At 44.3% G+C, this 25,733-nt stretch overlaps 1 protein-coding gene across 1 annotated transcript in view; it reads right to left on the bottom strand.

The window, feature by feature from the left end:
* LHFPL1 (LHFPL tetraspan subfamily member 1) overlaps window positions 1-25,733 on the bottom strand; it is a 413,296-nt gene that overhangs the window by 117,438 nt on the left and 270,125 nt on the right. Inside the window, exon 3 of the mRNA XM_069612594.1 lies at window positions 21,963-22,061. Within this exon, the coding sequence (XP_069468695.1) occupies window positions 21,963-22,061 (99 nt within the window). The remainder of the gene's footprint in view (window positions 1-21,962; window positions 22,062-25,733) is intronic.

Raw genomic sequence — 25,733 nt, 5'->3', positions numbered from 1 at the left:
CATTTGAAAATAATTATCCACATCCCCTCGCGCCAAATCTGCGGCGCCAGAAAGGCTCCCGCACCGAAATGGGCGCGCCAAACTGGCCTAGCAGCAAAACGGCCGCGCCGAAAGGGGGTGTACTGCTTATTCTACCTTCATGCTTTAGGTAAAAGGGATTTTTCAAGTCTTTTTCAAGCCTTCATAGTTTTGATGATGCTTTCTACATGTGTCAAAAATTACTGGGAATTCCGTGACTTCAGAGGTTTCAGAAGCAAAGTTTACATCAGGAATTAGTTTTATGGATGAATAATCTACTCATAGTTTTGGTACTTAAGCAATATTACCCGAGCAAGTAGGGCATTACTGGGCCTGGTAAGGCCCCCGGCAAGGTAAAAGCCTGAGCAGCTCGGTCATTCCTCAACTTAAAAAAAAAGATGCCTGCCAAGAATCCGATGAAAGGACTATGTAGTCCCTACTCCCTTTCCATGATGGTCATTAATGAGGCTGCAGGGATGCGCCGGGAACACTGTGGTTCCCGAAGTTAGTGAGGGACCAGGCAGCGCAAGGTAACTGGGGTGGGATGCAAGGGGGGAAAATATGTGGAAAAGGGGCGTGTGGGGGAACACTTAACTGAGTACCCGGTGGGGGAAGATGTGACCTCCGGCTTTCAGGAGGCTTGAGCAGCCGGATTACCATGTGTTAATGCCTCCATTTTGAGCCTCCTCATTGGCAGGAAAGCGATATACCCCCCTCACCAGTTACAAATTGATGCTAAAGTACTGCATTCATTAGACATGGGCTTGTCTCAGAACCTGATGTTTTCTAACAGCCTGTGCTTACCTCAGAAAAATGATGCACTGAATGGGAGCATCAAACGCATTTACCATCGTCCACCATCAGCTGTTAGCACGGATGAACATGTGACATCTGATATACTATCTGTAAACTCCTCCTAAAGTTCGACGATAACTGATAGTCAGTGTCTGACTTTGAATAACAAATGCAGATTAAGGATTATAAACCTGATTTTAGCTGTACCCCATCACTTATTAGTACACAAGCTCCACCAGCTGTTACTGCACAAGTTATTACGCCTGCATCTACAGCTGACAGTACCGAGCTTATTAAATTGTCCATCTATAAAATGTACACTGTTGAATACATCTTCCCCTGTGAAATAATCCACTGAGGTGGCTGACATTATTGTTGAATCTGGAATTGATATGTTTCAAAGGGAGACGTGGCGGCACCCGCCTGCTGGTCCCGCGATATCCATAGTTGTACTGGATTGACACCTTATCATCCATTACAATCGACCTGACCAGGTTGGCGGGGGAGTTGCTATCATCGATTCTTAAAACTTTAAGATGAATTAGCTGGATGTTCACCCGATTTCTATGTGTAAAATTCTGCATATCCAACTTTTGGTAAAACCCAATGTTATGTATAACATTCCATTCATATTTCATCCTCTAATGATACGCCCCTGTTTTCTCACAAATAGATTGCCAATATCATCTTGGGAGATCTTAGTAAATTAGCATTATTACCCGAGAAGGGGGCGGGGGCATTACCAGGCCCTTTCTCAACTTTGTTAAGTTGAGAAAGTACACAGCCGTTTCTCAAAAAAAAAAGCAAAACATGGCCATCATGGATAAAGAGTAGTCCCTTCTTCCTTTCCATGATGGTCATTTGCAAGGCTGCGGGGATGAACCAGGAACACTGCGTTTCCCGGAGTCGGCGAGCGTCCAGGCAGTGCAAGGTAAGTGGGTGTGGGAGGGGGGGAAATATGTGGAAACAAGGGGTGGGTCAGAAGGGCAAATGGGGATGCGGGGCGTGGGGATTAGCATGTGGTAATGCCCCCGTTTTGAGCCTCCTCATTGGCTGGAAAGCTGATCCCCCCCCGTTGCCAGGTAATAATTTAGGGGATCTAGACCATAATGGCATGATCGCACTAGATTGCTTAACCACCCTTGCTGAATTACACCTATCCCAAATTAGTCAGAGGTCCCACGCATAAGAAGGGTTGAACTTTTGACTGGGTAGTTGCCAACAAAGTTGTTATATTAAACATCAACCCCAATATATGTCTCCGGTCAGATCATAACATCATATTTTTCAATCTACTTATGCCATAAAGCCAAGGCGACCTCATCCAATACAACCAACATCTTATGCCATAATATCAGCAATATTACCCCACAGGGTATTTCACCTATGCTTAGTTCATTGTCAGATGACTCTTTTCTTGAAAAATCTTTAGAAAAAAGGTTGATCTCTATTATGCTTCATTACAGTCAGCCTTGGATACTGTTGCTCCACTTGAACCAAAAAACAATCAGATCTATGCAAAGACGTCCCGCTACTGATAGCTCCATTATTAGAGATCTTTGTGCGGCCAAAAGAAAGGCTGAAAGGAAATGGCGTAAGACTAGCATTGACGAGCATAGAAGGGAGTGGGCAAAATGCACAGGCCCGATATAGGCCAGCTCCAGTTGCTTCAGTTGCCTCTAAAAAGGAGTTTGATAATAATAACATTTCAAATGCACAAAACGCACAAAATGCCACCAAATAACTCTTTAGGACCTGATTCACAGAACGTTTTCCAATGGGATTGCGCCATTATAAAACGCTTCTGTGAATCAGGCCCTTGGTCTCTTGCATACCTTAGAAAAAGGGAACATTATATCTACTGGCCCTCCTGCCTCTGTCATGTTGTGCAGTACAATTATGTCATTTTTTTCTCCAAAAATCAGCAAAGATTAGGATTAAGATTTCTGCTAAAATATCGTCTAAACGGTCATCTGATGATTTGCCTAATTCTTTCGTAGAGCTCTCATCAGGGCTCTAAAGGATGTTGGATACTACTATTCTACAGTTTGTATTCTCCCAAGTGTCCACGTTGCCAAAATTATTCAGAAGCCTAAAGCTGTGTTAACGATGTATGTCATGGCAAAGTCATCAAAGACTGTGTCCCTTGTCTGGTGCAAGCAATTACTGCAGCAGGCAACAATAGTTTTTCTACTGGCTCCATACCTGACTCCCTGAAGAGGATTAACATTATGCCTGTCCTCAAAAAGGCATCCTTGAACTCTTTTAATCCTTGTAGTTATTGGCATATTTCTCATGTTAATTACCGTCCTAAAATCTTGGCTAAAATTGCATACTTGGGGCTTCAGTGTTTTGTCATTTCACACAATCTCTTGGGCATTAATCAGTTGGGTTTTAGAACAGCCCATAGCACAGAAACTTCTATGCTGGACATTCAGTCCGGCATAGTTGATATTCTGGATGAGGGCAAAGCCGGTGTGCTGATGTTCTTGGACTTATCAGCGGCCTTTGATGTGCTTGACCGTGATATTCTTTTGTCATGCCTTATGCATGATCTCAATGTCCATCCTCTGGCCTGTTGCTGGGTCACCTCTTTTATGAGAGGAAGATCTGCTTCCTTGGAGCTGGGTCAGTACTCATCTTCCTCCCATCCAATCACACAGGGAGTGCCATGGGAGCGTGCATGTCTCCTCTCATTTTCAATTTGTATATAAACCCCCTCCATGATCTTTTGATCAGCAAGGAGGTTACATTTCATAACTATGCTGATGATGTCCAGCTGTTGTTTATGCAATCTGCTGAAATGGTTAGAGACACACATCACATCAACAACATTTCTAATGTCATCAGTCTATTGGTGAGAGACAATTGGCTTTGCCTAGATGACCAAAAGACTGAGCTACTCCTACCGGTGACCCTAATGCCATCAGGAAATGTGGGAATCTATACGACCCCATGTCTATCAATATGTACTCAATTCCCACATTAAGAAAAGCTAAATCTCTGGGTATTTATCTTAATACTGAAATGAACATGGATGCCCAAGTCTCAGCAACAGTTACCTCAAGACATTATTACATTTGTCTGCTTCGGCAAATAAGGCAGTTGATTTCTGATTTGAATACCTCTGTAATAGCCAGAGACATTTTAGGGCCAGACTCGGCTCGACTATGGCAATGCACTGCTCGCTCGCAAGAGAACCTGACTCAGGCACCCTGGTTCTGGCATGGCTTTGCTACCTTCTTCCTCAGAGCTCCAAGCTTCTCTGTCTCACCAACTTCATCAAAGCTGCAGCATTCTGCAGGCTTCCTTGGGTCTCTGCCCACCACCCCGACTCTTCTTCCAGGGACCTCCTGTGAGGGAGAGACTCTCGCTTCTGCGTCATATGAGCTTGCAAGACTTCAAGTGATTCAGAGTGCTGCACTCGCATTGTGGCCAATATTCATAGGAAGCTTCATATCCCTCCTACATTGAAGTGTCTGAACTGGTTGTCAGTTGCCCACAGAATAAAATATAAAACCATGACCGTTCCTCACAAATACTTACACAGTGATGCTCCATTGTGCCTAAAGGCCAGATTAAGACCCTACAAACCACCTTGCTTGCTGCGTCAAGTTCACAGCAACCTTTACACCGTAAGCGTTACAAGTGTAGCCGTGCTGGTGGCAGATCATTCCAAAAAACAGCCTCACATTGGTGGAAAATGCTACTACCCTGTATGTGTTTTAATGGTAGTTCTGCTTCTATTAAAAAACAGCTGGCAACTCATCACTTAGCAACCATTTCAGATAGTTTGGGCAATACTATTTTTGGGCTGACATTCAGAGGTGATTATGCAATATCTGCTATGCTTAACTGCCCGTATCAGGGTAAGCCAAATTTCACTGGGTGGACGCCCCTTTGGGGACAAGGAATCCCCAAGTAAGGGTTTTACTCCACCTCCCTTTACTTCAGAATTCTAAATGTTTCTTAGTTATATGGACATTGGACAGGGAAGTAATGTACAGGGCCCTTTAAATGTGGGTTGATTGGTTTCTGACCAGTATTTGTTGCCACCCTTGCATGAAGAGCAGAACCAATGGATTCCCCCATCTCGGAAGGTCCCAGGACTTAGACAGGTGGGGATTCAGCCGGAAATGCTAGCTTTTGCAGCCACGCAAAAGCGAGAGTCTCTCCCTCAGAGGAGGTCCCTGGAAGATGAGTTGGGTTGGTGGGCAGAGACCCAAGGAAGCCTGCAGAATGCTGCAGCTTTGATGAAGTTGGTGAGACAGAGAAGCTTGGAGCTCTGAGGAAGAAGGTAGCAAAGCCATGCCAGAACCAGGGTGCCTGAGTCATGCCTTCCCAACACCAAAGATATGTCACTCCATGGCGGGAGGGACTATCACAAGAGACCCAACTGCGCAAACTGGAGTGGGGTCAAGAGGCTGTATCCATGCTGGCCAGAGAGACCTCCACCCCTAATGAACAGTGAAGCTGAAAAACAGGTGTGCAGCATTGTACAAGGAGCGGGTGGAGGGCGGTTAGGCCACAGCAGAACCCACACCGGGCTGAGAATCTGCATACCCCCTGAGGGGGTGAAAGAACTGACAGCCAGAGTCTGGCTGAGAAAGCCCCTAGTCCACACAGGGCTGAGAATGTGCATACCCCACAGTGCAGTAAAAGTATTGACAATCACAGTCAGGCTCAGAAAGCCCATACCCCTTCGCAGGCTGAGAAACTGAAGACTCCATGAGGTGGTGAGAAAACTGAGCACTGAAGTAGGGCTGGGAAAGCCCATTGCCTACACCGGGCTGAGAAAACAAGTATTCCATGGGTGGTTGAGAAAACTGACAACCAAAGCAGGGCTGAGCAGGCTCATAGTCCACGCAGGGCTGAGAATCCAAATACCCCATGAGGCGGTGACAGAATCGACCCACAAAGATAGGCTGAAGAGCTGAGGAGTCCACGACGGCCAAGACAACAAATATTCCACAAGGGGATAAGATGTCCACCAACTCAAGCATGTGTGAGCAAGGGAATTACACCAAACGCTTCAAGTCACAAAACACAAACACCCAAGCTGGGGTGAGAGTTGATTACGGTTCTGCGAATACCGAACAACCAGGGTCAGGAGAAGCTGTTGTTTCTAACGATGAGACCACATACCGGGAGACGCGATTTTGGCTAAAACGAAAGTTGAGCGACTTTTTTTAGTTTGAACTATAATAATAGGCCTACAGCCAGAAAAGGCATTGATAACTCTTTGCTGGGGGCAGACGACCAGCCACCACTAATCAACCTAGGGGGGAAGTAACACTATCCTAAGCTAAAGATTATGTTTTCCTTTTTTCCTAGTGATAGAACAGATATTAGGGTAGTGTAGGTTTGAGCAGAGGACAAAGTTTCTAAGACGCCCTGATGAGCACCCGTTTATTATTTTCCAGAATAGGGAACTCGTCGTAGAAGTAGGGCCTAGAGTAGGCATTCTTTCCTTTAATAAAATATTCTGTTGCAAACATGTCCTCTTGTTTGTCTCCTATGTCGGGTTTACCACAATATGCATAAAATGGCACTGCTCTGAAAGGCAAAGACAGTTGTTTGAAGTTGATTGTTTGCATTTGGGCTCATTTGGCAATGCTTTGTCATGTCCCTCTGAAATGGAGTTGCACTTTAGGGATATGGCCACTGGGTGGCGCAGTGGCATGTGTAACTTTGCACAAAGTCCTGTTCTCAAATATCTGACCTATAGTTATGGTGAAACATGTGTACATACTTTCCCCAAAATTCAATTGCTAATAACTTTTGACTCACCAGATGGATTGGGATAAAATGTTCCCAAATTAACTGTTGTCCATTGACCCCCAAAATGGAAATTTGGGGGAAAATGTGTTAAAAGGTGCAAAAGTTATTAATAAAACAAAAAATACTTGTTTTCAGCCTACTCCCATTCATATTCTCATAAAGAAAAAGTGCATTCATTGAAAACCTAAAGCGCGAAAAATGCTGGACGAATTTGGACCAAATTAAAAAACAAGCTGGGCACAAAGTACTGCAGATGTGCTTTTTTGCTGCTCTGGTGTAAATCGGGCAGTAGTTTTTAAAGTATTCGACAGAGAAGGGGCTGCCCCCTGTTCCTGAAAAACATTTATGTATCTCCCATGGTGCTTTGCAGCAGAGCGGCTGAGACGCATTCCAGAAATGAAAATGATTCTCGAGGTAATACCAAGGGAAGCCAAAAATGAAAAGTGCAAATTTGATTTGGAGGAGGAAATGGGGTATCTTCACATCAGGCTAGAGGTGGGGAGAAGGAAAGAGGAGAGCATGTGAAATGGGGGACTCAGGGTGGGTTGTGGATTTTGTTTGGGGCAGAACATTTTGGTCTATCGGGGGAATCCCAGGGAATTCTCACGAGATTACACTGGTAACGTTGCAAGACATGCACGGAAAAAAACTGTGTTACACGAACCAAAGAGTGAAAGGGGGTCTTAGGAGAAGGTCACAGTGGGATTAAACAATGGAGGGGTGTGTGGGGGAACAGAAAACATGGAGGGAGACACATGGTGAGTGCCATTGAGGGCAAGAAAGACTTTTACATTTTCAACCATTTTCTGGCTACCGCAGGAATCACCATGCTCACGCATGATTACCGCAGGAATAGGAAGAGAGGGAAAAATCACGTGTACATTCAATAAAACCTTTGCTGATGACATTTACTAGGCAAGGGGTAATAGGCCTTTGTGAAGAATTAGTGCAACGTGTACAATGCACACAGCCTTGTCCAGTGAAATACAACAGACACAGCTATGGCCACTGAACCCTGAGACTATCGGCCTTGGCTAGTGGCCTACTGGAAATGGCCAAAGGCCATCTACAGGGGTTATGGGCTTCGGCCAGTAGGCCAGGGCCCCTGATCATGGCCAAATGTCATGGCCAGGGCGCTTCCCTCTTTTAGAATCATTGGTGCACCATGAACAGTGGGTACAGGCGAAGGCCATGTCAAGTGGGCCCCAAACAAACTATAGTATTACAAACGCCTTGAGTTAACACCCATTAGTTGATAGAGACTTAAGGTGAGCTGATAGGCCAGGGTACCTTACCTTTTTTGAAGTCATTGTTACAACCTGGCATTTAGCTGGTTTCTAACGACTCCTGACTTAGACAAATATATGCACTCGGGTGCAGATGGATGTAGTGATATACACAGGAATAGGGATTAGAACGTCTGTCCCCTGACCAGAAAATCTGCAGTTTAGCTACTAGATCACAAATAAACCTGAACACTAGGCAGAAAGTCATTCGACTTTAGTGAGTTAAGCGTTCACTTCACAGATCCGTGTGTGTGACCAATAGTCACTAGTTCACTAGTCCACAACTCAGCAGAGCCGACTCAGAACTTCATCCTCCTGAGGTTGATAAAATTAGTACTGCTGGTTAATACAAACACATCCTAACACAGTGCTTAACATCAGGAAGAACCAGGCATGAGGTGGAATATGACAACGAGATGTAATTATTGTTTGTACAAAAGAAATATTGTTGGCTTGAGTTCAATTCTTGACCTGGTCCATGGAAGCTCATTGCTGTAAACTGGGGACAAAGTTCCTGTCATGCATTTCAAGCATTCTAACTGGCGGGTCCATGTCCTATGGTTAATACTAGAGGACACAGATAATGCTAGTCGAACTCCAAAATGTCACGGGAATCAATGTTGCTTTCTCAAGGTATGGAAAAGGTTTTGCCTCTGGCGTATTATGCTAGGACAAACTTGCACAAAATGGGGAGGGCAGATGATGATACTTGCTGGAGGACAAAAGCAGGCAGGATCTTTCTTTCATATGATCTGGGCTTGCCCCAAGGTCAGCGAATACTGGGAAAAGATCCTGTGTATCTTACCCAGGCTGAATGAAATATCAAGATGTCTTAAGGTAGCTGTTCTGCATATTTTGGGGGCAGCAGTGAGTTCTGGGGGGATCAAACGACTAATCAGCAAAGAGCTGGTATTGGCAAGGAGGGATCTAGCCACTAGCCATGTGTTAGGAGGGCATGGATCTCTGCTGGTCACTGGGGGAATTGTATACATGCATAGAGGAGACCTTAAGAAGTTTCAGAAGATATGGGGCAAGTGGGAAGAGAGGGGTTGAAGCAGGGGGGGAAGATATTCTCTTATGCATGGATTGGCGATAGGCGGGCGGTTTTGGACATCATGGTAATCAATGGGACTCGGACCATCACGGCTACACTGAACGTATGCTCTGTCTTTTGGGTCTGTTTTAGTTTTGTATGAGTTATTCTGATGTTTCTGAATTGTTACTTAATTAAAAGAGTTATAAAATAATATTAGAGGCAAAGGACTCTATAAATGTAGGAATCCTGTTTTTGAAAAGGACACAAATAATGCAAGTCGAACTCCTAAATGTCGCAGGAATCCATTTTGCTTTCTCAAGGTATAGAAACATGTAATGAACTCAAGTTAGAGGTAGCGAACAGAGGATAGCACAGAGGCAACACGCTAGTCTTTGAAGCAAGACCACACAGAACAACAAAGATTCGAATCCTGATTCTATGCTTAGAAACTCAACTCTGGTACGATATTAGGCGTGTTATAAAAAAATAATTAAAAACATAAATCTTAATAGCGGATAATTCACAAGCTACAGTTTTTTTTTCTCATTCCTTACACCAAAACAGTTATGCAAAAATGTGATATTAAAAGACGAAAAGAGTGCAATCAGGCGGAACTTACACTTTCCACAAAATCCACTGTATTTTGGGCCAGATTTACTAAAAAAACACACACCTCAAAATAGGCTGTATAACTTCTGGAGGCGGACAGCACTCTATTACACGTGAATGTGGAAGAAAAACAACAACATTACATTTCTCAATTGCTTTTTCCCACACAATTCGATACTTTCTCCATCCATCCCATTCACTTCCATCATCAGATTTGAACTTTCCTGCTTCAAAGAACCGATTAACACCATTATTAACAGGGGTAGTATAGATCAGTGGCAACACGTTCCTCTTGAAAACAGGATGACACAGAGCAACACAGTTTTGAATCCTGGGTCTGTGCTTAGAAACCTCTTTGGTATTGGGTGTGTTATAAAAAAACAATTATAAAAAAAATGTGCAGGTGTAATGTATGACAAAGGAGATAGGTTTTTGAAGCAGTGGAAAGGTTTAGTGCATTCCAGCAAACGTACACCTTACGGATGTGTCTACCATGCACGCCTACACACATCACTGACACCTCCACGCAAAATAAAGTTTTTGTTAGGTCACACCCAGCTGACACACCCATTTCAGATAAGTTAAACTAAAACTTACAATGAGGAACTTTCGCTGTGTAACTGCAGAGAGACAAGGGCCTCCAAATCTTTAAGCTTACTGGAATCCTATTACAAAGGTGTAAGCTCTGTTAGTGACTTGCTGCAAGTTATTTTGGTGCAAGTTACACCATTTTATGGCATAGGTCATAGCTTTATTTTTGGCTTGGTCAATTGGTCCAATATACCAATGAGACATTGGAACACTTTATTGTTGCTTGCTAATCAAGTGTCTGGTTCACCTTAGGGCACATCTCCTCTAACTAATTTATGACCATACAGATTTATATTTTTTCTCAACCTTTCACAATATTGCGTATATATAAAATGATCAGATCAAAACAGACCCCATACTATCTTGGTCAGGAGGACACAAAACATACTCACTGATAATTGATTTGTAACTCTGTCAGAAAAAGTCTTGGAAAATTCCTCTAGTTCTTTACCATAAAACAGGTTAAAAAACAACTGTTTCAGCTTTTGGTTTTGCTCCTCGGTCTCACAGGCATGAGCGATTGATTAGTTCTTCGACCATCTGCTTAAAGCCTGGAAAGACCTTGGGTTTGGCAATTTCAGCGGTATCTCCAGTTGGGTGGAGAGATCTCTTGTTATGGTGCAGGCCTGGACATGCGGTTTCAAGGATGGGAGGTAGTCACTTATGACTAGAAATACCACCTCTTCCTTCCTTATGTCACAGGACACCTCCACCACACCATAAGGGCAGGAGGAGTACAACAAGAGATTCCCCCCCTTGCCGGGTGAAAATCTTTTCCGGAGGGATATCGTCATCAGAATTGTACCAGTCATTTGGAATTGGTCCATTAATCTCATTGCCTAAATCAATAGAATAATTTTGGGCATCAACCGCCATTCCAATAAAGGTGTCTGCAACCAAATTGATACAATATTCGAATTGTTCTTGAAAACTGCCAGACATGAAGTTAGCAGCACTCTGTGCATATAATGTGGTGAGTTGGCTTTAGGTCCCAGGTAAAGAGGTCATCACTCGGTGATCGGAAGGTGCCTTTCCATACTCTAACTGGTCGGGGTGCCTCAAAGCCTCTTTGTATTTGGCTATTTCCTTTTCCAATCTCTCAGATTTGTTTTTCCCAGCCCCTATCTCTTGGTGTCATATAGAGGCCTCAACTCTGATACCAGTGCTTGAGTAGCTTCTAGCACTTTATTTTTTGCCAATACACGGTCACTGAGTCCCTTATTCTCCTCACAAAGGGACTCATTTTTATTTCTTGTAGGTGTGTGTTGTCTGGGCATATTCAGACCTCTTCTTTTGCAGGAAACTAATCTCCTCCCTTCATGCACTTTTGTCCTGTGTTTCCTGCTCTATGTCAAACTCTGGTTGCCTCACCTGGTATATTTTTTTTAATATTCTATCCTCATGTACGTCAGTTCCTGAGAACATAACTCACTTTTCTCCATGTCCATCCTTAACTGACACACTTTGTGAAACAGAGTACTTTTCTCCTGACACAATTTGCTATTCTGTTCCCTCAGCTGCTCTCTCTGGTGTTTCAGAGCATTCAGATCTCTGCGCATCTGATCGAATTCACCCTGAGAACTGACATCCCTAATGATCAACTGGCTATTTTTGGCTTTCAGTTGTGTAATCTGCGTTTGAAATGCAAAAATGTCCTCTTAACAGGTTCTATTGTGCACAACCTGCTCACTTAATTTTTGTTGACTCGCACTCATGTTTTCAACACCTTCTTGATACTCCCCTTTCAGTGCAGAAAATTGAGTCTCTGGCTCTAAATGTGCTTGCTGTTGTGTCAGTAACCCTTCTTTTAACTGCTGAATAATGTTTTCTAATTTCAACTCTGAATGTTGGCTCTGTTGCGCATTTTCCCCTAATTGTTTCAACTCTCTCTGTGCTCAATCCAAAATCTCAGATTGGTTTTGCAGGGAGGCTACACAATCTTGGTATCTTTCTTCCATGATCATCATATGGAAGTACATATATGCTGTGAGCTGAGCGATTTTAATTTGCTCATCTCTGCTGGTCTGTGTCATATAAAAGTCTGTCAGGGCCTGATGCAACAGCCCATTATCTTGTCATATATCATCATTTGCAGAGGTATCCTCCTGCATCATTCTAGCTTGCCACATGTCATGCTCCTGTTCTACCCATTCACCTTTACTAAACACTTTGGATAGAAGGTGCTTCATAGCCAAATTGATTTCTACGTAGCTCATTCTGAAATGTGTTCTGCACCTAATTTGCTCTCTGTGCAAGGGCAAAATCTCAACCCTGTTCCTGGTTCGTTTGTACTCACAATGACAACTCAAATCAACACTATTTTATCTACACACCACCTTGAAATTTAGGGTACAGGTTTGAATGGCGCCTTCACAATGCAACAGAACTTTCCATCCACTGCAATGCAATTACACCCAAATTAATAGTCTGCAGATACTGCACTGTAATGAGTGAAAACTCTTTATCAATCCCAGCATGACCCCCCAGTTTTCTCGTGGTTTATCATGCGGTCACACTGAACTCAGGGAGTTCCTTTCACCCCAATCAAGGTGGTGCACAACAAATAACTATGATTTTGATTCAGGTTCACTTTGGGAAGGCCTACAACCCATCTCGCACCCAGCCCCAACAAATGCCTGGTGCCACAATGGATGAGGAACCAGGCCGTTGTATAGTAAGAATATAGATGTATTTATTTACTTAAACCAAATTTGACAAACAGACTAACATCAGCCACCAATGCTGTGGCAACACAAGAACGAAATTGACTTAATGGCATCAACACAGAGATAATACTGAGATATACAGTCACAATTTCCCGCATTTTTCTTTTCAAATCACCCACCAATAAAGAAAAAGAACAATTCAAGACACCCAGTGACTGCTGATTTCGCTATAATGCTTTTTCTCCCAGCAACCCCCACCCACCCTTCAACATCAATTAGACTAGACCCCTCCGAATTGAAGGACAGTGGCAGAGAGTGGGAACACAATGGAAACATTGTTTTGAATTCTGATAGAAATGCACTCTTTGAAAAAGGGCTTCAAGGGGAAAAATAGTTTTTCACTTATTACCACAGATGAAATATGAGGGAAAGAAAAGCAATGGGAAAATGTGTTTTGCCACAGCGAAAAAGAACAGGCAAGGCATTGTGGTTTGGGTCAGAGCAAAATGGGAATAAACAGGCAATTTTGTTTTCTCCACCACACATGCAAAGGAAATGCAAGGCTTCACACTTCTGATCTACAATGCAGGGGGTCAATGGGTAATTTTGTTTTGCACCCTGCAAACTCATTTGGAAACAAGGTTTTGGGGATTCATTCTTTTGGATTCAGGACCCCCCCTCTGAGCCAAAGTCAGGGGTTTTCTTACCAATAGTCAATAAAATCTTTATGTCTATAACAGATCAAAACACATTGGGGGGAGCTTGTTAGTTTCAAATGCTAACAAAACCCATCTGTGAGTTCTATAGGGGAATTAAGTTATTTATTTTAATTAAATATGTAAGGATAGACACATACAAACATGGTATTTTGCTATGGAGAAATAACTAGAACAATACTTACTTACTTACTACACAATCTATGGCTTTGGGATATTTTTACTTACAGGAGAGGTCTTGTAATGGGAATCAGGGAACCTCTGGGACAGCAAGGGTGTCAGTTAAGGATAGTTTCCTCGGGCTTCTCTCAGGGGTCCAGTCAGCTTGTATGTCTCATTGTCCCTGTCTCCAATGCAAGATTTGGGGCCTCTCTGCTTGGGTGTTTCTCACAAGAGTTTTGCAGCAGGTTACCTCCCGGTATAAAATGGAAAAAGCCCAGTTCTGATGGAAACTGGTTTACTTATAGGGCACATGACACCACAAACATATCATGATTCCTGCAGAAGGGATTGGTTGGTTTTCTCTACCCACCTCCCACCTGTGTGCTAATAGGATACGGAGATGAGGTGTGTGAGTTAGCAAAGCTGTGGGAGGAGAAAGCTTTGTCATCCTAAACTGACATGCTGGTTTGGCATGTTCAAACACTGAACATTTATCAACATGGCAAGTACCCTCATTATTCAAATCTTTACATGTATGGATATATTTTGAAGAACTACATTTTAAGGCCAATCAGATGATGCTAATCTGAAGTTGGCACACCCTCCCTATGCAGAGATACGTTTTTTCTTCCTTTACTCAGGAGCCGTATCAATGGAAAATATGCCACTTCATGTTTCCCATGTTAATTTTGTCCTTCACCCTCACACCAACTTTCAAATCTCTTGGAATCAAGGGAAGGCCCAAATCAAATGTTCCTTAGTAACTTCTGTTATGTTTATCACACATGGTTCAAAGGGGGTTACTGTCATCTTTAATAAAAAACTGGAATTAGCAGTTTGGCATATACGCTTCCCTTTTTATGCAATATAAATGTGTTTTTCTATTAACTAAACTCCAGCCTCACATGCCTCGCTCACTTTGGCCCCCACCTTTGTTCTCTTAGGTTGTATTTCCCCTTAAACATGTGACCAGCCAGATGCTGGCTCATGTTTATCTAAGCCTATCCCTTTGTGGCCTTGTAACTGTTCTGGCTGCCCCTTAATGCACAATTTATGGGAGTTGTGACCTCAAAGTCACTTCTGCTGAAAAAGACAGGCATGGCTTTATCTATTTCCACTACGGTTTAAATCTAGGCAGTGAATTTCTTTGTATTTTTTTAAGCAATGGACGTGATTGAATTTTGACAACCAGACCTCCCTGTCTAGGACCAGCAGAGGGAAGGCCTTTGAGGTCAAAGTTTAATTTCAGAAGAAAGGACCAGAAGCATGGAGAATTCTGCAAGAAATGGCTTTTAACTCACACACAGTGCTTTATGCATGACATTTTATAAGGCACATGGGCCTTATATCCATGTGTAATGTACTTCTTTAATCTCACAGTTGCAAAAGACATGAGTGTCACTTCTGGATTGGCCATATGTAGGGGGCAGTTATATAACAAAACCATGTTCACCTTAAATCCAAGTAGGCACTTCTCTCTGTGTACTGTCATTTAGGATGAGGAAAAAGGGAGTTATTTTATTTCTTATAAATGCAAGAAGCTTGGTTTCACTGGAGATTTCGGGATCACAATCTGGGATTACATTGAATATAATATACACACTTTTATTTGTCAATGTAAGTAAAAAGTGTAGCTTTCCATGGATTTAGTAAATCAGCATTGTCAGCCACATGTCTTTCTTTTCCTTGCTGAAATGCATTGGAAATCTTTGCACTTCTGAGATTTAAGCAAACTTTCTTTCCTTTGAGATTTAGGCCTGTTTTTCGTTCAATAGGCCTCATGTCTGACATCACCATTTCTGTGCTGGCTTTAGACTTCAATAGGATTCCACAATCACTCTGGCCTCTTTAGTTATGGCATATGGGGGCTGTATTTTACCCCACAGGGTGCCCTGCAGTCATGAGCAGCGACTGAGCCTTTGTTTGAGAGCGTAATTAAAGACAAATCTATTGTTCAGACTTCCAAAGTAGAAAGAATTGGTTGTGTAGAGAAATTGTGAACAGGCTGGTGTTCAGTATTACAGGCCTATAAAGAACCTCATTTGTGAATATCTTATGCATATCACAAGTTAGAAACAAGGGAAACAAGCACTTGCAAAGCTAATAAGCGTTCAATGTCATATGTCAAATTGAGCTCCAAATGCCCCAACAAACTTCAAGACATGACTTAAGTTCAGGCAATAATGTTTATATCATTGCAAGTAGAAACAATCATTAAATATCTTAAGAAAACAGGCCCAAACTTAAAACATAAAACTGAGAATAACAAACACTGTTATGCTAAGCCTCAGACATCTGGTACTCATTAAATTTACTACATAGCAGAATCAATTAGTTTCATTCTTCACCTAGGCTGAACTACAGCAACAGCCACTTTCTAAATCTGCCTGCTTCTACTCTCCTCCCTCTGCAACTCATCCAGAACAGGACTGCGAGACTTGTGCTTGGCCTCAAGCCCAGGGATCATATCTCTTCAGGACTGAAATCTCCGTGCTGGCTCCCACTGGCTGTGAGGATTAAGTTCAAAACCCTATCATTGTCCACAAGGTCTTCTAGGGCCTGGGGCCTCAAGACCTTCAACTCTCTCTCCCAAAATATCTTTCTTCTCGAGCTCTTTGCTCATCCACCTCCTACTCCCTCAGGGTCAGTCGCTTCTCCAAGCAACAAGTTAGTGGTAGATCTCTTTCTTCGGCTGGGGCGTCCCTCTGGAACAGCCTCCCTGCCTCCCTGAAACTTGAGGAGAACCATCTCCATTTCCGGAAACACCTCAAACCCTTCCTATTTGCTTCTGCTTTCTCTCCTCCTCTCCCCTGCTGAACTCCTGGCTGAAACTTTAACTGCACTGGTCACCTGGCCACCCTCTGATCTCAGACCCAGTCCCCATCCCCCACCAGTTGCATACCTGCACTGCCTCCCTGGCAACCCCCGCACTTGGAGACTGTTTTCTCTATCCCTACAGTCCCCTACCAGCACTTTACACCTAATGTCTGCACTTACCCCTGCACTTTACACCAGCTGGCTGCACTTTTCGCTTAAAGTTTTTAGTATTCTATTTTAGTTTTACTGTCGATCCCATGTACTGCACTGCCCCCTTCCCCTTGCCCTCTGCACTTTCTCATTCTCCCTTCCCCTACATTTGCGCGATCTCAATGTCACCTGGCCTAGTAAGATCGGTGTGACTGTCTTCCCTCTGTTCCTCCCCTTGCCTCGTCGCACCTTGAAACCGTTTTGTATAGGCGCATTATAAATGCCATGTCATATTATACCTTTCAGCAAATGACAATGTCTGAACAATACAAAAGGAGGGGGTAGTGACATATCCGTAAAGCAGATGCAATCTACATCCATGCAAATTTGTTTTTGCAACTCTAGGCAACTGCTACAAGCCAACCCCAAAACAACAGTTATGTAAACCAGTATAACAACATGTTTGCACCAGCTTCTGCCTGCCTTCGAGAGAAAGAGCTACAAGGCCATGACCAAATCTGGCCAGATGGTGTCTGGAGTCTTTGCTGGAATTCACATCACATAGAATGTCTTGGATGATACCTTCCAAGGTCTGAAGGTGGTCACCACCAGTGACTGGATGGTCACTAAAAGACTGAATTAACCCTGTGACTGGGAGCTGGTATGGCACTCTGCTTGCAATATTCCTACTTAATCCGATGGGCTGAACCAATACCTTTTCTATATCACCCTTGTACTCCGTTACATACACTTACTTTGCCATGCATTCACTTTGCCAAACATTTACTTTGTCATTCCTTTACTTTGTCTGCAGCTTCACAATGGGAAGATGGTGATGGATTTGGTTAGTGATAGCGTACGGTTAGGTTTTGGGGTCAAGGTGTAGCTGGAGGAAGAATATGACAAATAAAAGAAGGGGGTGCAGAGTCTTTGCCCCTGCTATGACAAAGTAAATGTCTGGTGAAGTGAATGTAGACAAAGTAAATGTATGGTGAAGTGAATGTAGAGAGAGCAAATGTCTGGAAAAATGAATGTAGACAAAGCAACTGTCTGGCGAAGTAAATGTGACAAAGTAAGTGCTGACGAAGTGAATGCTGACAAAGTAAATGTCTGGTGAAGTAAATGTGACAAAGTAAGCATTGGAGAAATGAATGCTGGCATAGTAAAGGCATTCATCCTACCTTTTCTATCAACACAAGCTGAGCCTGAGGATGAGGCCTGTAACAGAAGAAGGAAAGACCAATCTAAGAGGAATTGTGAGTAGGCTCTACTGGGATGCATCTTTTCAAGACAGTGAGTGTGTCTGTACACATGCCTCTCTGTGACCAGACAGAAGCTCCAAATGGTGCTCTCTTCCCTTAACCCAATGGGACCAGCTGAGCAGAAAGATCTCTAGACAATTTGCACCAAGACATCTGGCTGTGACCACTAAGCAAATACTGACCTGAGAAGGCGTGAACATTGAAACACTGAGGCGTGAGTATGTGACTAGTATTGTAAAATGGGCTGCCGAGATCATCAGTACCACAGAAGGCATGGGTTCCAGTCCATTAGTCTTCCCCATGGCCAGCTCCAGCCTCAACAGCAACCCCAGATTCAGAGAAGCACTTCAACAGCCACAGCACCTGAAAAGCATTTGCGGAAAGAAACGTTCTACTGCGCTGGCAAGAACACTTTCAACGGCTTGAACTTGGTCGAGAGATCTGAGGGAAACCAAACCATGAGGTTCCAAGTTTAAGCATTCGCCTGATACAAGAAGAATCAGTCTGCTTTTGAATTGTAGCACTGGCATCGTAGAGGAACACCCCCGCCTGATAGATTGTAAAGTCTGGCAATCATTGGAACACTAGACTACTACATTGTATAAAAGAGCCAGAAATACAAGTTCAACAGAGTAACCTTGGGCTGAACAGGCCCACAAGCAGATGTGTAGTGTAAAATAACTGTTAACAAATGAATGCCACTATTTTTGTTTCTTTTGGTAAAGCACACGTGGCCCATTTATAAGGCCACCAGTATGCTACTCATTACAATTAGCAACCAGATAACCCCTTCAAAGGGGTATTGTTACTTTTGAACACTGCAAGAATGCAGAGACTGTTGGCAAACTGAATAAATAGCGCACAGTTACCTATGAACTTAACACTCTCCTGCTTGAATCATCTCCAACAAGAAACTGATCATTCTCCTTGTCATAACCTCATAGATAATTTGATTTTTGAAGCCTAATCAACCAAAACCAGACCTCGCTACCCAAAACATCCTGTGGCCCAATGAGATGCAGCGCCACCTTTTCCCACCCACGAGTGGAAAACTTTACTAGCTGAAGAAATGTGGCATTCTTTTGGTGGGTTGTTTTGGGCACAGCTGACACTGAGACTGGTGTAGGAACAGGAACCATCTTTACTTAAGCTCCAGTCTCAGGTACAGGTTACAATGACACATATAGGGACATTGGGTAAGTAACTAGGGGACAACATCCACCTGCACCCTATTATTCAGTCAACCAATCTCCAACTGACACTCTCAGAACACACAGGAGGGAACATACACTCACTCAACACTCCATGGTAGTCACTCCTAACATTCCATGTACTTAGAGCAAGTTGCAATGGAAAGGCAAGTTACAACATGGGTCTTGTCATTCAAAGCACTACATCATCCATAACAGGCCACAAATATGTTAGCTTCAATGATCTCTTAGTCTGCTTGCTGTCCAGGGGATCTGCATATGCATTCTACACTATCTGGCCCTTGGAACAACATTGGAATATTAGTCTGCCACCGTGACCAGATCCCGCTCACACACCACCAACCCATCCTTTCCTCACAAAGGTGTGGTCCCACTCAGCGTTACCCAGCTAACCTGCCAGTTTATACCATGCCAACCCGCTCAGCTCCTCATCTTTAGCCAATTCACTCACCCATTCACCTTTTTCCACCACAATAATGTCAACCTCCCCCTAAATGGGCCACCCGTGCCTCTATTCGATACTCTGCTCATCCTTACATGTCCCATGTTGTGATAGAGAATCAACAACTGGGCTGCCCTTCCATGAAAGATATTCATAAGCAAAATCAAATTCTTGTGTTTTGACCACCCATCTTTTTCATCTTAAGTTTGCCCGGCCTGATCCCTTATGGTGACTGCGTTCAGAAGAGGCTTGTGATCACATGGCATGTCCCAGATACATGTACTGAAATGCCAGGCAGCCCAGAAATCCCAGTCACAGGATAATGGCATCTTCTCTATAAGAGAGATATTTGTCGCACTTTCTGCAAATGTGTTGCAGATGAAGGCCATTTAAAACCCCTCATCATCCTCCTTTTGGCTGAACATGGCTCTCTCCCATCTGTCTTGCATCCACCAACACCTTGGCGTTTAAACCCCAAAATGAAGGGACTGGAGAGGGGTGCATTCATCACATCTTGTCGAAATTCTCACGTGTGCATACCATCCATGCACACAAACAATGCTCCTTTCATCAAAACCGGTCAACCCAGATGGCTTTATTAAGTAAGGTCTGGCAAATCAACGCACACTTTAATCCTACTATCTGCCCTTTTTGGGTGATCATTACAGGGGACAGCCATTCACTAGACTCAATTCATATACAACTTACATTCCTTTATACCCCTCCTCATATAACTTACCCAATACCGCCACAATTACTCTTTAATCTCCATGGGAACATCGCTCCCTTTATGCACAGCCAGGTCAGTGCCCCACTTCAGTTTTATTCCGTGGCTTAATGGCTGTAACTTCTCTACTTGATAGGGAAGCACTTTGGGTTACCTCTCCGCCACACTCAAATTCATTCAATTTCTCCCCACATTCTGCACCTGGTCTTTCTTTCCTGGCTTGTGCTAAGTGTGTAATCATCCTGCATGGTTCCATCCTAGCCGACTAGAGTATAAGAAGACCCAGAATCAGCCAGAATCATGATAGATTATTTCTGTAAATTGGTACATGGGAGATTTAAAAAAATCACTTAATACTGCCACAGTAATTCAATTCTTATTGAAAGACGGGTTCCCAATCGAAGTCCTTAAGGATGATGGCAGGAAGATTCTGTCTCAAGAAGTTCTAACGTTTCTGGGCGGTTTTGGTATAAAACATAGATCAGTCCTCCATATCACCACGAAAGTAATGGCTTTGCAGAGCGCACTAACAGATTAGTAAAAGACTGCGTATAGTGAGTGAATGAATCGCAGTGTGAAGGGCATGACACAGTAAAGGATATTTTATGGTTGTATCGCTGCATGCCCCATAGTGTGCCGGTGTTATGCCGTTTATACTACTCGGTGGGAACAAGTTTATGTTAACATGATCTGACTGTTTCAAACAAGCTTCATCAAACACTCAGAGTCGAAGTGAGGACGGACCAGACTGGTGAGGGCTCAACAGGAGATACCACACCGAGGAGAGTGGCGTTAGATAAGTGTTGGACACGCGAAGGTCATTTCTCTTGCTTGAGCCTTTTAGGTTGAAAAAAGTAATTCAGACTTGTGTATTCTACAGGCTATTTTCAAAGTTAACACAGAATTCTAAAACTAATACTGCCAGCCAAGCGGCTTCGTGGGCAAATAATGTCACTGAACTCCTGTTGACCAAGGATAGGATGTATCAGAATGCATATTATACAAATGTATCTGTGATTTGCTTTTTTCTTTCAAAAATATCAGGTTGCCGTCACTAATTGTTGCAATGGTGCACACGTGTAGTTGTGTATACTAAATGACTCATGGGTTTATTGGCATTGGAGAAAATAGTGCCATGGACGTGCATGGAACGGACTATGGAGAAGGTTTAGTGGTAAGGGGGCAGGAGTTACTATTTAGGATATATCGTAATTATAGAGATCAATATTACAGCATGCACAAATCTGAGGTCTAAGAGACTTGCATTGCCTATTCTCATAGGTGTGGCGACAGCATTGAAACCAAGAACTGTGGCAAGAAGAGAGAAAGGGGGCGTGAGACACTGGTGCAGATGTTGTGATTCTGAACAGTCATTGATCCGATCCCCCCAGTTTCTGCATCGTCTGTGTATCCTAGCTCCCTGTAGCCATTGGTGTGAACTACCTGTCACCTGAAGATCGCAGCCTGCATGGATCCTGTTGAAGTCTATGGAGAAGTGTCGCTTACTAGGGAGATGATGCTAACGAAAGTGGTAGGCTACCAATGTTACTTGACAATTATAGTGGAGTATTGCAGTGGTTCTGAAACAATGGCATGTTGCTTTTCTCTTTTTTGATGCAGATATGCTAGCACTGCAGGTAAACAACCTTTGAAATGTGTGCTTGTGACACCTTGGGTCCAGGGCTCCACTTACCTAAATGAAACTGATTGGAGGCGTTTCCACAAGTCTGCTTGATCTCTGGACTGTTCCAGCCCAATGGGTACAAGGCGCAGCCGGAGCCAATCAAGAGTCCTTTGAAAACAAAAACAAGATGCGGCAGCTGTCAGTCTGATACTGCGATATCTCTGCATATACCACAGTAAGTCCAACCTGAGCCATGTCTTCAAAATCACCTTAACCCAGTCCTGGCTTTTGAGAGAACAGTACTTTGTATATTCGAACAGTAGTTATGATAATTGTATTCCAAGTAAGGCTCCCGGTTTTACGCCATTACATTTTTTCATCATTTCTATCTGGATTTTTCCATGTTTGTGGTCATTTCATGTCGATTTATCCACATTCATGTTTTTCTCTTTAAAAATAATAATGTGCAACTACAATTGTTCCACATTTATGGAAATGAAAAATGTAGTGCTTGGATGCCTGTCTTGGGATGGTCGCTGAGCTGGGTTCTGGCAGAGCAAGCAAAGATCCATTATTGACTAAAGACAAAACTGCTGCCCTGCTGTTGCTACGAACCGCGACACTATATTTGCAGTCATTTAAACAACCTCGAGGGGGAAAACAAAACATACCATTCCCAGTGTGTTACTCTGTGTCAAACCCATTGGTCCCGAAGCCATGATTGACAGCATGGAGAGTAAAACACTTTACCCGCTTTTTTCTGCTTTTAACAACCATGAACAGTAAGGATGCCTAGCGATTTCCATCTGTATTCATGTGTACAAGTCTGAATAAAATCGGTAATTAGGGCGCCTTAATTATAAGTATGCACTGTCTAAAAGCTCGAGACTGGCTTCGAGTATTCTGATCACACAGGCACAGCTGCCAACTATAGGTCCTGCAGGTTTAACTTCCATACCGTACACAAATCACGTGCACACAGATGGTGTCCAATACCTACACCAAATACCTACCTCATGTTCCCAGCTTCCTACCAAGCCACGCAGCTAGTGCCAAGTATCTGCCCCATTTAGCCAGGTCCTACCAGGCCCACATAGAGTGTCCAATACCTTCCCCATTCAACTAACATTCTACCAGGCCATGCAAATGGTGCCCAATACATCCCATTCAGCCAGCACCCTACAAGGCCATGAAGATGGTGTCCAATACCTACCCCATTCAGCCAGCATCCTACCAGGCCATGAAGATGGTGTCCAATACCTACCCCATTCAGCCAGCTTCCTACCAAGCCATGAAGATGGTGTCCAATACCTACCCCATTCAGCCAGCACCCTACAAGGCCATGAAGATGGTGTCCAATACCTACCCCATTCAGCCAGCTTCCTACCAGGCCATGAAGATGGTGTCCAATACCTACCCCATTCAGCCAGCACCCTACCAGGCCATGAAGATGGTGTCCAATACCTACCCCATTCAGCCAGCTTCCTACCAGGCCATGAAGATGGTGTCCAATACCTACCCCATTCAGCCAGCTTCCTACCAGGCCATGAAGATGGTGTCCAATACCTACCCCATTCAGCCAGCACCCTACCAGGCCATGAAGATGGTGTCCAATACCTACCCCATTCAGCCAGCTTCCTACCAGGCCATGAAGATGGTGTCCAATACCTACCCCATTCAGCCAGCTTCCTACCAGGCCATGAAGATGGTGTCCAATACCTACCCCATTCAGCCAGCTTCCTACCAGGCCATGAAGATGGTGTCCAATACCTACCCCATTCAGCCAGCTTCCTACCAGGCCATGAAGATGGTGTCCAATACCTACCCCATTCAGCCAGCTTCCTACCAGGCCATGAAGATGGTGTCCAATACCTACCCCATTCAGCCAGCACCCTACCAGGCCATGAAGATGGTGTCCAATATCTTCCCCATTCAGCCAGCTTCCTACCAGGCCATGAAGATGGTGTCCAATACCTACCCCATTCAGCCAGCTTCCTACCAGGCCATGAAGATGGTGTCCAATACCTACCCCATTCAGCCAGCTTCCTACCAGGCCATGAAGATGGTGTCCAATACCTACCCCATTCAGCCAGCTTCCTACCAGGCCATGAAGATGGTGTCCAATACCTACCCCATTCAGCCAGCACCCTACAAGGCCATGAAGATGGTGTCCAATACCTACCCCATTCAGCCAGCACCCTACAAGGCCATGAAGATGGTGTCCAATACCTACCCCATTCAGCCAGCTTCCTACCAGGCCATGAAGATGGTGTCCAATACCTACCCCATTCAGCCAGCACCCTACAAGGCCATGAAGATGGTGTCCAATACCTACCCCATTCAGCCAGCTTCCTACCAGGCCATGAAGATGGTGTCCAATACCTACCCCATTCAGCCAGCTTCCTACCAGGCCATGAAGATGGTGTCCAATACCTACCCCATTCAGCCAGCTTCCTACCAGGCCATGAAGATGGTGTCCAATACCTACCCCATTCAGCCAGCACCCTACCAGGCCATGAAGATGGTGTCCAATATCTTCCCCATTCAGCCAGCATCCTACCAGGCCATGAAGATGGTGTCCAATACCTACCCCATTCAGCCAGCTTCCTACCAGGCCATGAAGATGGTGTCCAATACCTACCCCATTCAGCCAGCACCCTACAAGGCCATGAAGATGGTGTCCAATACCTACCCCATTCAGCCAGCTTCCTACCAGGCCATGAAGATGGTGTCCAATACCTACCCCATTCAGCCAGCACCCTACCAGGCCATGAAGATGGTGTCCAATACCTACCCCATTCAGCCAGCTTCCTACCAGGCCATGAAGATGGTGTCCAATACCTACCCCATTCAGCCAGCTTCCTACCAGGCCATGAAGATGGTGTCCAATACCTACCCCATTCAGCCAGCTTCCTACCAGCACCCTACAAGGCCATGAAGATGGTGTCCAATATCTTCCCCATTCAGCCAGCTTCCTACCAGGCCATGAAGATGGTGTCCAATACCTACCCCATTCAGCCAGCTTCCTACCAGGCCATGAAGATGGTGTCCAATACCTACCCCATTCAGCCAGCACCCTACAAGGCCATGCATATGGTGTCCAATACCTACACTATTCAGCCAGTGGCCTACCAGTCCACACAAATGCTGTCCAATACCTACCCCATTCAGCCAGCTTCCTACCAGGCCATGAAGATGGTGTCCAATAACTTCCCCATTCAGCCAGTTTCCTACCAGGCCATGATGATGGTGTCCAATAATTACCCAATTCAGCCAGCTTCCTACCAGGCCATGAAGATGGTGTCCAATATCTTCCCCATTCAGCCGGCTTCCTAACAGGCCACGAAGATAGTGTCCAATATCTTCCCCATTCAGCTAGCTTCCTACCAGGCCATTTAGATGGTGTCCGATATCTTCCCCATTCAGCCAGCTTCCTACCAGGCCATTTAGATGGTGTCCAATAACTTCCCCATGCAGCCAGCTTCCTACCAGGCCATGAAGATGGTGTCCAATATCTTCCCCATTCAGCCAGCTTCCTACCAGGCCATGAAGATGGTGTCCAATAACTTCCCCATTCAGCCAGCTTCCTACCAGGCCATGAAGATGGTGTCCAATACCTACCCAATTCAGCCAGCTTCCTACCAGGCCATGAAGATGGTGTCCAATACCTACCCCATTCAGCCAGCTTCCTACCAGGCCATGAAGATGGTGTCCAATACCTACCCCATTCAGCCAGCACCCTACAAGGCCATGAAGATGGTGTCCAATACCTACCCCATTCAGCCAGCTTCCTACCAGGCCATGAAGATGGTGTCCAATACCTACCCCATTCAGCCAGCT

This window comes from Ambystoma mexicanum, chromosome 5p (assembly GCF_040938575.1).
Source record: "Ambystoma mexicanum isolate Mex_15411 chromosome 5p, UKY_AmexF1_1, whole genome shotgun sequence".
NCBI lineage: Eukaryota > Metazoa > Chordata > Amphibia > Caudata > Ambystomatidae > Ambystoma > Ambystoma mexicanum.
Note: the sequence above shows the minus strand (reverse complement) of the source record. Positions and strands in the feature narration are given on the sequence as shown.